The sequence below is a fragment of the Calliphora vicina genome, chromosome 2, assembly GCF_958450345.1.
Source record: "Calliphora vicina chromosome 2, idCalVici1.1, whole genome shotgun sequence".
Taxonomy (NCBI): domain Eukaryota; kingdom Metazoa; phylum Arthropoda; class Insecta; order Diptera; family Calliphoridae; genus Calliphora; species Calliphora vicina.
Genome location: NC_088781.1, coordinates 84,218,986 through 84,235,083, shown reverse-complemented (window position 1 = coordinate 84,235,083; position 16,098 = coordinate 84,218,986). Strand labels below are relative to the sequence as shown.

General features: G+C 32.8%; 2 protein-coding genes across 2 annotated transcripts in view; both read right to left on the bottom strand.

The window, feature by feature from the left end:
• Positions 1-13,867, bottom strand: part of LOC135950619 (putative uncharacterized protein DDB_G0286901) — a gene marked incomplete at its 3' end in the record, with an annotated part of 32,009 nt that extends 18,142 nt beyond the window's left edge. The window contains exon 1 of the mRNA XM_065500150.1: positions 12,940-13,867. Within this exon, the coding sequence (XP_065356222.1) occupies positions 12,940-13,867 (928 nt within the window). The remainder of the gene's footprint in view (positions 1-12,939) is intronic.
• LOC135950617 (uncharacterized) lies at positions 13,300-15,701 on the bottom strand. The gene is made up of 2 exons (XM_065500149.1): positions 14,002-15,701; positions 13,300-13,937 (listed from the first exon to the last, which is right to left on the bottom strand). The coding sequence occupies exon 1, from the start codon at positions 15,699-15,701 to the stop codon at positions 14,142-14,144; it is 1,560 nt and encodes a 519-aa protein (XP_065356221.1). The 3' UTR covers positions 13,300-13,937; positions 14,002-14,141.
• Between the last annotated feature and the right edge of the window lie 397 nt (positions 15,702-16,098).

The following is a 16,098-nucleotide window of genomic DNA, read 5'->3' as shown; positions in this document are numbered from 1 at the left end:
TATTACTGTAGCTTTATGTTGTAAACAATCGTCTGTTATCACAAAATTGTCTATAGAAAATGCTGTTATACTTAATAGACAAGAAAGAAAATGCTGTTTTTCATACGATTTTCTATAGAAAATACTGTTATACGCAACATGTCCAAAAAATATAGTTATAGACAAGATTTTCTATAGAAAATTATTTTATTTTCTATAGAAAAATGTTACACTCAAGATTTTCAACAGTAAATATAGTTATACTTAAGATTTTATACAGCAAATATTGTTATACACAAGATTGTTTATAGAAAATATTGTTCTACGCAAAATTTTCTATAGAAAATATTGTTCTACGCAAGATTTTCTATAGAAAATATTGTTCTACGCAAGATTTTCTATAGAAAATATTGTTCTATGCAAGATTTTCTATAGAAAATATTGTTCTATACAAGATTTTCTATAGAAAACATCGTCATACACAAGATTTTCTATAGAAAATATCGTCATACACAAGATTTTCTATAGAAAATATTGTTATACTCAAGATTTTCTACAGAAAATATTGTTATACTCAAGATTTTCTACAGAAAATATTGTTCTACACAAGATTTTCTGTAGAAAATGTTGTCCTACACAAGATTTTCTATAGAAAATGTTGTTCTACACAAGATTTTCTATAGAAAATATTGATGTACACAAGATTTTCTATAGAAAATATTGTTCTACACAAGATTTTCTATAGAAAATATTGTTCTACACAAGATTTTCTATAGAAAATATTGTTCTACACAAGATTTTCTATAGAAAATGTTGTTCTACACAAGATTTTCTATAGAAAATATTGTTCTACACAAGATTTTCTACAGAAAATATTTTCTATAGAAAATATTGTTCTACACAAGATTTTCTGTAGAAAATGTTGTCCTACACAAGATTTTCTATAGAAAATGTTGTCCTACACAAGATTTTCTATAGAAAATGTTGTCCTACACAAGATTTTCTATAGAAAATGTTGTCCTACACAAGATTTTCTATAGAAAATGTTGTCCTACACAAGATTTTCTATAGAAAATGTTGTCCTACACAAGATTTTCTATAGAAAAAATCGTCATACACAAGATTTTCTATAGAAAATATTGTTCTACACAAGATTTTCTATAGAAAATATTGTTCTACACAAGATTTTCTATAGAAAATATTGTTCTATACAAGATTTTCTATAGAAAATATCGTCATACACAAGATTTTCTATAGAAAATATTGTTATACTCAAGATTTTCTATAGCAAATATTGTTATACTCAAGATTTTCTATAGCAAATATTGTTATACTCAAGATTTTCTACAGAAAATATCTTCTATAGAAAATATTGTTCTACACAAGATTTTCTATAGAAAATATTGTTCTACACAAGATTTTCTATAGAAAATATTGTTGTACACAAGATTTTCTATAGAAAATATTGTTGTACACAAGATTTTCTATAGAAAATATTGTTGTACACAAGATTTTCTATAGAAAATATTGTTCTACACAAGATTTTCTATAGAAAATATTGTTCTACACAAGATTTTCTATAGAAAATTGTTACTAATATCTATAAAAATTGTTAACCTAAACATTTTCCCCAGAAATGTTTGTATTTGAATATCATGGTAACACTTTATTGTTATTAATAAAAATAATAAAATTTGGTTTCAATCCGCAAATGGACTTAAAAATAGCAAATGCTGATATATAAAAGGTTTATTTATCAAATTAGCTGTAATTATACCCTTCACCATGAGTGGCAAGGGTATATATAAGTTTGTCATTCCGTTTGTAATTTCCACATTTTTCATTTGCGACCCCATAAAGTATATATATTCTGGATCGTTATAGATAGCGGAATCGATATAGCCATGTCCGTCTGTCCGTCTGTGTGTTGAAATCAACTTTCCGAAGCCCCCAAATAACATACATACATGGTTCATATATCAATATCTCCGGAATTGAGATATAAGGAAAAAACCAGGACAACCTCAATTTTTTACCTATTTTTGACCTATATCTGGATTACTAAGTCATTAATATAGACAATATGGATATCAAATGATAGATATTTCAAAGACCTTTGCAACGACGTATATAAGACCATATATAAGTTGGACCTGGGTTGAGATATAACCAAAAAATCCAAAACACAATGTAATAGGGGGGTCAGACGGCATGTATTGCTTGTGTATTGGGACATGTATTCGATACATATGGAATTCCATGTGTATGTCAAAATTCACGTTATACATGTGATTCATAATTTCCACGTTCAAACGTACATATGTAATTGCATGTGACATAACCTCTATTAGTTTATATGTTTGTTGTTTTTAACAATATATTTATTTAAAATATTTTTAAATCACAATATATATATTTAATGCAATGAAATTTATTTTGTTATGATTTTTCTTTACTCTTTTTTGTTTTGTTTTTTTATTTTGCACTCACACAGTGTTGTATTTCAAAATACAACTCTGTTATACACACGAAAATAGAACATGCTCTAATTGCCAAAAATGTCACGAGTAATACACATGTATTTTACATACACAAAGTTTCATATGGATCACACGGCATGTATATGTTTACATATGGAAAAATGTCCCAATACATGGCACAAAACACAAGCAATACATGCCGTCTGACCCCCCTTTAATTTGTTATTGTTTTCAATGACGTCATGCAAATATATGTATAATAACAAACAAATCTTTATTTGTATGTATGTATGTGTTTTTTTGTCAATCTTCAGCAATGCGAATTTATATACCAGGTGGTATCGATTCTACAACGAGTACATCATTTACAAAAACCACTTGCAATTTGTTTTTGTTTATGTGGTTTAAGCTGTCAAAGAGTGCCTGTTGTTTTTGTTACTTTTACGTTTGTTGTAGCATTCGCCGCAACAATCACAGGATAATTGACAGCTCAAACATCCAAACAACATTATCAACACCACCTAGTATATAAATTCGCCTTGAGAGAGAGCTTTTTATAATGTGTTCTCAAAAGAGCAACTCTCTCACGCGTACACAGAACCAGTGTTGCTATATATTTTTTGAAGAAAACTTTTTATTTCTAAATACATACTAAAATTACAAAACACAATTCGTACATATATGTAATCAAACTGAGATAATTTCTGTGAATTTAGTGCTGGAGACACTTTCAATATATTCAAATCAATCTCCCCATTAAGTGAATGAATTTGGGGACAATCATTTTGAAATCATCGGTTCAACTTATTGATATCAATTTTCCAAAAAAATAAAACTTTTTGCGTCTCAAAAACCTTGCTAAAAAAGGAAAACTTGACATATGGTAACACTGCACAGAACACATATTGTACAAAAACAACAACCACGTTGTTTGAGAACGTTGCGTTTGCGCTTATTTCATTTTTGTTGTTGTTTGTTGCTATTGTCAACAAATAATTGTAGCACGACAGAACTACAACATGTACAAAAACAACAGGTACTTTGTTTTTGTTAAAAGATAGTCGAACTGTCAAAGTTGCCTGTTGTTGTTTTTGCTTTTGGGTTTGTTGTATTTTTCGACCAACAATCACAAGTGAATTGACAGTTCACTTGTCTAAACAATTCGCCTTGACTCCCATATTGTTATTCTATTTTTTTAGCCTTTTTTAAACATGAAAGTAAATAACAAACATTTCAGAAAAAGCTTTTTGTTCTATTGTTGTGCTTAATTCTTTTAATACCCTTCATCATAAGTGGCAAGGCTATATACATATGTATATGTAAGTTTGTCATTCCGTTTGCAATTTCTATAAAATTTTATGAAATTTCAACAGATTATGTAAACGATTCTATATTGGATTTGCTGTTACGGTTCCATATGTGTTCTCCTATTTTAAGTTTTTCTTTTCTTTAAATCTTATATACAGGGATGGAAAATTATATTTTTGTTCCGTATTAAAATAGTATTAAAAAATTACTTTCTTCATCACCAGAGTACTTAAAATTTTAATATTACTGTAGCTTTATGTTGTAAACAATCGTCTGTTATCACAAAATTGTCTATAGAAAATGCTGTTATAATAGACAAGATTTTTAAAGAAAACTGTTTTTCATACGATTTTCTATAGAAAATACTGTTATACGCAACATGTCCAAAAAATATAGTTATAGACAAGATTTTCTATAGAAAATTATTTTATTTTCTATAGAAAAATGTTACACTCAAGATTTTCAACAGAAAATATAGTTATACTTAAGATTTTATACAGCAAATATTGTTATACACAAGATTGTTTATAGAAAATATTGTTCTACGCAAAATTTTCTATAGAAAATATTGTTCTACGCAAGATTTTCTATAGAAAATATTGTTCTACGCAAGATTTTCTATAGAAAATATTGTTCTACGCAAGATTTTCTATAGAAAATATTGTTCTACGCAAGATTTTCTATAGAAAATATTGTTCTATGCAAGATTTTCTATAGAAAATATTGTTCTATGCAAGATTTTCTATAGAAAATATTGTTCTATACAAGATTTTCTATTGAAAGTATCGTCATACACAAGATTTTCTATAGAAAATATTGTTATACTCAAGATTTTCTATAGCAAATATTGTTATACTCAAGATTTTCTACAGAAAATATCTTCTATAGAAAATATTGTTCTACACAAGATTTTCTATAGAAAATATTGTTCTACACAAGATTTTCTATAGAAAATATTGTTCTACACAAGATTTTCTATAGAAAATATTGTTCTACACAATATTTTCTATAGAAAATATTGTTGAACACAAGATTTTCTATAGAAAATATTGTTGTACACAAGATTTTCTATAGAAAATATTGTTGTACACAAGATTTTCTATAGCAAATATTGTTGTACACAAGATTTTCTATAGAAAATATTGTTCTACACAAGATTTTCTATAGAAAATATTGTTCTACACAAGATTTTCTATAGAAAATATTGTTCTACACAAGATTTTCTATAGAAAATATTGTTCTACACAAGATTTTCTATAGAAAATGTTGTTTTACACAAGATTTTCTACAGAAAATGTTGTTTTACACAAGATTTTCTATAGAAAATGTTGTTTTACACAAGATTTTCTATAGAAAATGTTGCTCTACACAAGATTTTCTATAGAAAATGTTGTTCTACACAAGATTTTCTATAGAAAATGTTGTTCTACACAAGATTTTCTATAGAAAATGTTGTTCTACACAAGATTTTCTATAGAAAATGTTGTTCTACACAAGATTTTCTATAGAAAATGTTGTTCTACACAAGATTTTCTATAGAAAATGTTGTTCTACACAAGATTTTCTATAGAAAATGTTGTTCTACACAAGATTTTCTATAGAAAATGTTGTTCTACACAAGATTTTCTATAGAAAATGTTGTTCTACACAAGATTTTCTATAGAAAATGTTGTTCTACACAAGATTTTCTATAGAAAATGTTGTTCTACACAAGATTTTCTATAGAAAATGTTGTTCTACACAAGATTTTCTATAGAAAATGTTGTTCTACACAAGATTTTCTATAGAAAATGTTGTTCTACACAAGATTTTCTATAGAAAATGTTGTTCTACACAAGATTTTCTATAGAAAATGTTGTTCTACACAAGATTTTCTATAGAAAATGTTGTTCTACACAAGATTTTCTATAGAAAATGTTGTTCTACACAAGATTTTCTATAGAAAATGTTGTTCTACACAAGATTTTCTACAGAAAATATTGTTATACTCAAGATTTTCTACAGAAAATATTTTCTATAGAAAATATTGTTCTACACAAGATTTTCTGTAGAAAATGTTGTCCTACACAAGATTTTCTGTAGAAAATGTTGTCCTACACAAGATTTTCTATAGAAAATGTTGTCCTACACAAGATTTTCTATAGAAAATGTTGTCCTACACAAGATTTTCTATAGAAAATGTTGTTCTACACAAGATTTTCTATAGAAAATGTTGTCCTACACAAGATTTTCTATAGAAAAAATCGTCATACACAAGATTTTCTATAGAAAATATTGTTATACTCAAGATTTTCTATAGCAAATATTGATATACTCAAGATTTTCTACAGAAAATATTTTCTATAGAAAATATTGTTCTACACAAGATTTTCTATACAAGATTGTTCTACACAAGATTTTCTATAGAAAATATTGTTCTACACAAGATTTTCTACAGAAAATATTGTTATACTCAAGATTTTCTACAGAAAATATTGTCTATAGAAAATATTGTTCGACACAAGATTTTCTATAGAAAATGTTGTCCTACACAAGATTTTCTATAGAAAATATTGTTCTACACAAGATTTTCTACAGAAAATATTGTTATACTCAAGATTTTCTACAGAAAATATTTTCTATAGAAAATATTGTTCTACACAAGATTTTCTATAGAAAATATTGTTCTACACAAGATTTTCTACAGAAAATATTGTTATACTCAAGATTTTCTACAGAAAATATTTTCTATAGAAAATATTGTTCTACACAAGATTTTCTGTAGAAAATGTTGTCCTACACAAGATTTTCTATAGAAAATGTTGTTCTACACAAGATTTTCAATAGAAAATATTGTTGTACACAAGATTTTCAATAGAAAATATTGTTGTACACAAGATTTTCAATAGAAAATATTGTTGTACACAAGATTTTCTATAGAAAATATTGTTCTACACAAGATTTTCTATAGAAAATATTGTTCTACACAAGATTTTCTATAGAAAATATTGTTCTACACAAGATTTTCTATAGAAAATGTTGTTTTACACAAGATTTTCTATAGAAAATATTGTTCTACACAAGATTTTCTACAGAAAATATTTTCTATAGAAAATATTGTTCTACACAAGATTTTCTGTAGCAAATGTTGTCCTACACAAGATTTTCTATAGAAAATGTTGTCCTACACATGATTTTCTATAGAAAATGTTGTTCTACACAAGATTTTCTATAGAAAATGTTGTCCTACACAAGATTTTCTATAGAAAATGTTGTCCTACACAAGATTTTCTATAGAAAAAATCGTCATACACAAGATTTTCTATAGAAAAAATCGTCATACACAAGATTTTCTATAGAAAATATTGTTATACTCAAGATTTTCTATAGGAAATATTGTTATACTCAAGATTTTCTACAGAAAATATTTTCTATAGAAAAAATTGTTCTACACAAGATTTTCTATAGAAAATATTGTTCTACACAAGATTTTCTATAGAAAATATTGTTCTAAACAAGATTTTCTATAGAAAATATTGTTCTAAACAAGATTTTCTATAGAAAATATTGTTCTACACAAGATTTTCTATAGAAAATATTGTTCTAAACAAGATTTTCTATAGAAAATATTGTTCTAAACAAGATTTTCTATAGAAAATATTGTTCTAAATAAGATTTTCTATAGAAAATATTGTTCTAAACAAGATTTTCTATAGAAAATATTGTTCTAAACAAGATTTTCTATAGAAAATATTGTTCTAAACAAGATTTTCTTTAGAAAGTATTGTTCTAAACAAGATTTTCTATAGAAAATATTGTTCTAAACAAGATTTTCTATAGAAAATATTGTTCTAAACAAGATTTTCTATAGAAAATATTGTTCTAAACAAGATTTTCTATAGAAAATATTGTTCTAAACAAGATTTTCTATAGAAAATATTGTTCTAAACAAGATTTTCTATAGAAAATATTGTTCTAAACAAGATTTTCTATAGAAAATATTGTTCTAAACAAGATTTTCTATAGAAAATATTGTTCTAAACAAGATTTTCTATAGAAAATATTGTTCTATATAACAAGAAGATTTTCTATAGAAAATATTGTTCTATATAACAAGAAGATTTTCTATAGAAAATATTGTTCTACACAAGATTTTCAATAGAAAATATTGTTCTACACAAGATTTTCTATAGAAAATATTGGTCTACACAAGATTTTCTATAGAAAATATTGTTCTATACAAGATTTTCTATAGAAAATATTGTTATACTCAAGATTTTCTATAGAAAATATTGTTATACTCAAGATTTTCTATAGCAAATATTGTTATACTCAAGATTTTCTATAGCAAATATTGTTATACTCAAGATTTTCTATAGCAAATATTGTTATACTCAAGATTTTCTATAGAAAATATTGTTCTACACAAGATTTTCTATAGAAAATATTGTTATACACAAGATTTTCTATAGAAAATATTGTTATACACAAGATTTTCTATAGAAAATATTGTTATACACAAGATTTTCTATAGAAAATATTGTTCTACACAAGATTTTCTATAGAAAATATTGTTGTACACAAGATTTTCTATAGAAAATATTGTTGTACACAAGATTTTCTATAGAAAATATTGTTCTACACAAGATTTTCTATAGAAAATATTGTTCTACACAAGATTTTCTATAGAAAATATTGTTCTACACAAGATTTTCTATAGAAAATATTGTTCTACACAAGATTTTCTATAGAAAATATTGTTCTACACAAGATTTTCTATAGAAAATGTTGTTTTACACAAGATTTTCTATAGAAAATGTTGTTTTACACAAGATTTTCTATAGAAAATGTTGTTTTACACAAGATTTTCTATAGAAAATGTTGTTTTACACAAGATTTTCTATAGAAAATGTTGTTTTACACAAGATTTTCTATAGAAAATGTTGTTTTACACAAGATTTTCTATAGAAAATGTTGTTTTACACAAGATTTTCTATAGAAAATGTTGTTTTACACAAGATTTTCTATAGAAAATGTTGTTTTACACAAGATTTTCTATAGAAAATGTTGTTTTACACAAGATTTTCTATAGAAAATGTTGTTTTACACAAGATTTTCTATAGAAAATATTGTTCTACACAAGATTTTCTATAGAAAATGTTGTCCTACACAAGATTTTCTATAGATAATGTTGTTCTACACAAGATTTTCTATAGAAAATATTGTTGTACACAAGATTTTCTATAGATAATGTTGTTCTACACAAGATTTTCTATAGAAAATATTGTTGTACACAAGATTTTCTATAGAAAATATTGTTGTACACAAGATTTTCTATAGAAAATATTGTTGTACACAAGATTTTCTATAGAAAATATTGTTCTACACAAGATTTTCTATAGAAAATGTTGTTTTACACAAGATTTTCTATAGAAAATGTTGTTTTACACAAGATTTTCTATAGAAAATATTGTTCTACACAAGATTTTCTATAGAAAATATTGTTCTACACAAGATTTTCTATAGAAAATATTGTTCTACACAAGATTTTCTACAGAAAATATTGTTCTACACAAGATTTTCTATAGAAAATGTTGTTTTACACAAGATTTTCTATAGAAAATATTGTTCTACACAAGATTTTCTACAGAAAATATTTTCTATAGAAAATATTGTTCTACACAAGATTTTCTGTAGAAAATGTTGTCCTACACAAGATTTTCTATAGAAATATTGTTCTACGCAAGATTTTCTATAGAAATATTGTTCTACACAAGATTTTCTATAGAAAATATTGTTCTACATAAGATTTTCTATAGAAAATATTGTTCTACACAAGATTTTCTATAGAAAATATTGTTGTACACAAGATTTTCTATAGAAAATATTGTTCTACACAAGATTTTCTATAGAAAATATTGTTTTACACAAGATTTTCTATAGAAAATATTGTTTTACACAAGATTTTCTACAGAAAATATTGTTATACTCAAGATTTTCTACAGAAAATATTTTCTATAGAAAATATTGTTCTACACAAGATTTTCTGTAGAAAATATTGTTCTACACAAGATTTTCTATAGAAAATAATGTTCTACACAAGATTTTCTATAGAAAATATTGTTGTACACAAGATTTTCTATAGAAAATATTGTTGTACACAAGATTTTCTATAGAAAATATTGTTCTACACAAGATTTTCTATAGAAAATTGTTACTAATATCTATAAAAATTGTTAACCTAAACATTTTCCCCAGAAATGTTTGTATTTGAATATCATGGTAACACTTTATTGTTATTAATAAAAATAATAAAATTTGGTTTCAATCCGCAAATGGACTTAAAAATAGCAAATGCTGATATATAAAAGGTTTATTTATCAAATTAGCTGTAATTATACCCTTCACCATGAGTGGCAAGGGTATATATTAGGGTATTCAATTAATCGGGTTTCTGGTTTAATCGGTTAATCGAGCAAATAATTAATCGAGGTTTAGATTTATTCGGTTAATAATCGGTTAATTTAAAATTATTCGATTAACCGAATAATTTCTATTTTCATTTTAAATTGAAAATACAACAACGAATTTTGTGCACAACAACATAAAAAACAGCAAATAAGGTATTTGAGATCATTTTTGTAAACATATCGCCTATTTGCTGCAACAACGTCATAACTCAAAATCCGTGTTTTATGAACTGAGTAATACAAAACATACGCTGTTCTAGGTTAGGTTAGGTTCCATGGGTAGCCACTCTTCAAGCAGCTCACTTGGGTCCATTCAAAACTGATCCCATTGTGATACCCAAGGGGTAAACATCTTGGTATTAATTATACGTCCGTTGTTTCCAGGCTAAACCAACCAGATTCTCTGATGAAAGAGTAGATTCGTCTAAGACTTATCCTTGATAGCTCATCTAAGCATGATAGGAATGGTGTTCCGAAGATGCGTTCCCTCAGATTTATCAGAGCCGGGCATTGACAGAATAGGTGTGACACCGTCTCATCCTCTTCTTCATTATGGCAGCTCCTACAGTAGTCATTATACCGTAGGCCCAATCTCCTAGCATGTGTCCCAATTATACAGTGTCCTGTAATGAAGGAGACAATTAGCCTTATTTGCTCACGACGAAATTCCATAAGTAGATTCGTCCTGCTGGCATCATATACGGGCCAAGTAGACCTCGTTGTAACACAGGAAGACTCATTGGTCCACCTGCTTTGTGCAGATTCATATAGTGTCCGCTGAACAGCCATCTTGCATATAGCAAGGGAAATACCAGAAAAGGGGTCGATCTCATCATCATCCATCATCGCCCCCATTTTGGCCAGTTCGTCAGCTATACAATTACCCTGATTACCATCGTGGCCAGGGACCCATATAAGCGTTATCCTAGAATGTCTCGCTATCTCATTAAGGGATACCCGGCATTCCTCGGTTAACCTAGATGTCGTAAAGACACCCGCTATTCCTTTAACGGCAGCCTTGCTATCGGTAAATATACATATATCACCAGATATTTGATAAAACCTCAGCCAGTTGGATGCACGTTTAATGGCCGTAATTTCCGCCTGAAGAGCCGTACAGAAGTTAGGTAGCCTGAAATAGGATTTAATCCCATAGTTCTCAATAAAGAAACCACCACCGACCCTATTGCCCCTCTTTGAGCCATCAGTAAATACCCTTATGACATCATCAGGGGGTAAGAGTCCGCGCTGCCATGAATCCCTATTCGGGATCCTAATATGGAAATGCATATCGAAAAATGGTTTTGCGATGCAGTAATCGACATTACTATGTAAGTACCCATAGTAGTTCAGTATCTTAGAGTGCCCATGATCTTTACCATACCACGAACATCCAGCATTTAGTCTCACAGCAGAGTTGAGAGCCATTTGTATCACCATCAAATCAACTGGTAACCAGTTCAGGATAGTAAAAAGTGCCTTAGAGGGGGTAGTCCTTATAGCGCCTGTAATCAGTATCGCAATAGTCCTGAGAACTCGTTCCACAGCCTTACGGTGAGTAGCATTATCCAAGGCGTGCCACCACACCAACACTCCATAGAACAAGATGGGTTTAACAACTGCTTTGAAGATCCAACTGATACCCTTCGGCATAATACCCCAGTTTGTACCAATTGCCTTCTTACAGGAGTAGATGGCTACATAAGCCTTGTTAATCCTGTTTTGAATATTCAAATTCCAGGACAATCTTTTATCTAGAATGATGCCAAGATACTTCGCATTATCTATAATCTCAAGACTGATTCCATTCAGTCTAGGTGGTCTGAAGTCATCGATCTTATACCTCCTAGTGAAGAGAACCAGTTCCGTTTTTTGTGGGTTCACACTAAGTCCACATGAAATACTCCACTCACTCAGTGTACTTAATGCTGATTCCATACAACTGGATATTGTATCCAGAAATTTACCAGATATAAAAACTGCAACATCGTCAGCATATGCGACTGTCTTGATCCTTCTGTTGTCCATCCTGATCAACAGGGAATTCATAGCCAAATTCCACAGAAGTGGTGATAAAACACCCCCCTGCGGGGTTCCACGATTGGCCACTTTTAAAACACTTACACCACCTAAAGTAGCACAAATGACTCTATAACCGAGTATCTTTTCGACTAGTCGGCGAACACATAGATCAATTCCCAGTTCATCCATCGCAGATAGGATGGCATCGGGCCTGACATTATTAAAAGCTCCTTCAATATCGAGAAAGGCAACAAGTGAATACTCCTTATGTATTAGCGACTCCTCAATGGAGCCAACTAGCGAATGTAGAGCTGTTTCCACAGATCTGCCTTTGGTGTAGGCATGTTGGGATTTAGAGATGAGTTCCGACGGAATGGTCATTCTCAGATATACGTCAATCACCCTTTCTAGGGTTTTCAGCAGGAAGGATGCAAGGCTAATTGGCCTATAATCCTTTGGTTTAGTGTGAGTCGCCTTACCACCTTTAGGAATGAAGACTACTCTGCATCTCGTCCACCATGTGGGGATATAGGTCCATCTAATACACGCTGTGTATATGCTAATGAGCCATGGTACAACTATTTCTTCGTTCTTTTGAAGATCAGCAGGAATAATGCCATCCGGCCCTGGAGATTTAAACGGGTCGAAGCTTTTGATTGCCCATTGGATTCTATCCCTGTTTATCGGAACAGAGTTATCACCCGGAGCAACAGAATCGGCAGCCCCATTCATAGTCACATCATCGACTGGAAGGCAACCTGGAAAATGAGTATCTAATAGGACCTCAAGTGTTTCCTTACTATTCAGAGTCCATCTACCACAGGGTTTCTGGATATAGCTTGGTACAACCGGTGAAGTTGATAGAATTTTACTTAATCGGTTAGTCTCAGAGGATCCTTCCACGCCGCTACAGAAGTCCCTCCAGGCTTTCCTTTTCGCATTCCTCGTAAGGTTCTTAAAGTGGTTCACTGAGGACTTATATTCCGGCCAGTTACCCAGCCTCTTTGCCTCGTTGAACAATTTACGACACGCCCTTCTTGCGTGTGCAATCTCAGGGTTCCACCAGGGTGGCTTATTCCTACCCCTGCAGATATTCGGCTTACAGGCCAAATTAGTAGCTGATTGGAACGCTTCTGTAAGTGCCTCAACTGCTACCTCAATATCGTCCCTATTTTCAATAGTGGGCGGGTTTGGTAGAGACCGGGAGAGTACATCACTCTGCAACTCCCAATTGGTCTTCCTCCTATTTAGAATGGTATTATCATTCCTATAAGTTACACTGATATTGAAATCAATATATAGATGATCAGAAAAAGAGCAGTCGTCGGAGACAGCCCAATTGTTAATCATACTGTGGTGCTCAGCACTCACAAGTGTTAAGTCTAGTACCTCACTTCTGTTTGAAACAATGAAGGTAGGTTCTGAACCTCTATTAACTACTTCCAAACTACTATTAAGTATGAAACTGAAAAGACTCTCACCTCTTGTGTTGGTGTCGCTGCTACCCCATACAATGTGGTGCGAGTTAGCGTCAGCACAGATAACCAATGGTATCCTGGACTCATTCGCCTTTTTCACAGCACTACGGATATCATCGTTTGGTGGATGCTCCCCGTGGTCATGCGCCATGTAGCTGGATATCAGCCATAACAAACAGCCTTCATTAGTTTCCCATGAGACTGCTACTGTATCTTCATTACTGTAATCAGACAGAATGAAGATTTTCAAAGAGCTTTTAGCCAATATACAGGATCTAATTTTACCTGCGCCTTTAGCGAAGTAGAGCTTATAGCCCTTCAAACATAGTCCACAGATACGGTCCTGATGGACCCAAGGTTCCTGGACCATGACTAGCTCCTCCCCGTTCTGAGCAATTCGGAGGAGCAGTGCAGCTGATGCTGCTTTAGAGTGGTGAAGGTTTATCTGGGTCACCCTCACCATGCTCCATTTTTACAATAGTGACGTCGGCGTCCTCCTGGTCAGAATTCAGGAGGGCGTCCTCGTCCACCACCTCATCCATCCGTTCAAAGAATGTACCAACTAGTTCGGAGACTGAGTTGGTATCTTCAGTGTCGGCTGGATCAGTGGCGTCATTGCAATCCATGCCCTCTTCCGAGAGCATGGGCTTTACATCACCTGAGGATGTATCGCCTTTGTTGTCGCTACGGTAGACACGCAGGATGATCGTACCAAATCCATAGTAGACCTTCCCTTGTGCCTTCCTTAGCGGCCCCAAAGAGTCCTTATTCAGGACAACGATCGCTTTCCTTGAAGAGCCCTCAGCGTCCGTAACCTTAACAACTTTCCAGTCTTGAGTTGGAAGCTGTGGGTTACAGCACTGAAGGATCTCCAAGATCTCCTCCGGGCTAGATGGCTCAGCTGGTATTTTAGCTATGGATCTAGGCTTTCGGGGTATCTCACTCACAGATACCACCTCAAGCCTAGACCCCGGCCAAACCTCACCCAGTGATGCGACGGCAGTCTTTAGTAGCAACGCTGAGCGTTCATCTACACAAGACATAAGTTTTACGTGACCCTGGTACCAACCAGCGTCATCGCATTGTGGAGGAGTGCCTGGGTTCTCTTTGAGAACTTTCCAAAACACCCCTACCAGTTTTTGCTTCACCATATCCCAATTCAATTGAGATATGGATCCGTCATTCGCACTCCGGTCGATAACCGCCCTAACAAGACTGTCTTTGACAATCTCGCTAAAGGATTTAGCTAACGACCTTTGTGCCGCTTTGGGACGTTTAGGTCCCGGTTGCTGGCTCTTGGTCGCTGTATCCTCCTCTGAACGTTGCCGTTTAGGCCCCGCTGGTAATTCAGCAGAAGGAGGAGCGGTCTTGAGACCAGCAATATAGGCTTTCGCCCAGCAAAGCGAAGCTAGTTGCTCCTTAGTGAGGTCCTCGACTTTTTTCGAGCCAAGTGCCTCAACAAAGCGGTAAGCGGAACGCCTGGTGGTAGCAGTCCTTCTAGCAGGGTTTTTATGCCTGGGGTTAGTTTCAGAGCCGGGATTGGCCAGGGGTGATGCGTCTTCAGGACAGGAGGATTCCTTCACAAGACCTGAGCGCACAGTTGGCATATGGGAAGCATCCGTGAGGGGCGACTTAGTCGCTTCCCCCTTAGAGGCACCCGAAACAGGGGGTTTAGCCGCCTTGACGACTTGGGCTTTCGCGGCTTTGGAGGTACTTGGAGAGAAGTCCAGAGGTACCTCGCCGCTTAGGTCACTACCACCTATTGCCTTGGATTTTTTACAATCAGCCAATCTGGGTATGCCAGATTGACCTCTTGCGACACCAGTAGCATGCAGACTAGTCTGGCCCGGTGTGATCACCTGACTAGCCTGAGTTGCAGTAGCATTCGACTCACCACAGCCCGAAACCATCGCTGTGGGAGTAGGGTCCCCGGAGATTATGAAGCCCCCGACCGGGTACATGGGGCATGCCTTATCCTCTTCCATGTGTCCTGATGGACAATTACTTGCATTTTATACCTGCTGCCAGGTGTTGAGATAACTGCCGCCCCATTGGAGAAACAGACGCAGACCACCAGCCGCCCAATATGGGAAACAGACGCTGGTGGATTTCGGACGGACATTAAAGAGTCCTTACGGACCAGCCGGACTATCCACCTTAACCACCCCTCTCAATGAGGGGAAAATGGTTCGATGGAAATAACATCTGATAGCCGCCCCAGAGGAGAACAGACGCTATCAGACAAAGGGAGGGTAGTTCTTAGTATCATGCTCAACGCGTGCCCTTCTGGAATGGGAGACCCTGCCAGAGACAGCCAACTCAAGTTAAACTGTCCCCTCCAGCATGGCCAACGCGAATCATCGCACTTAAGCCTCTACATCG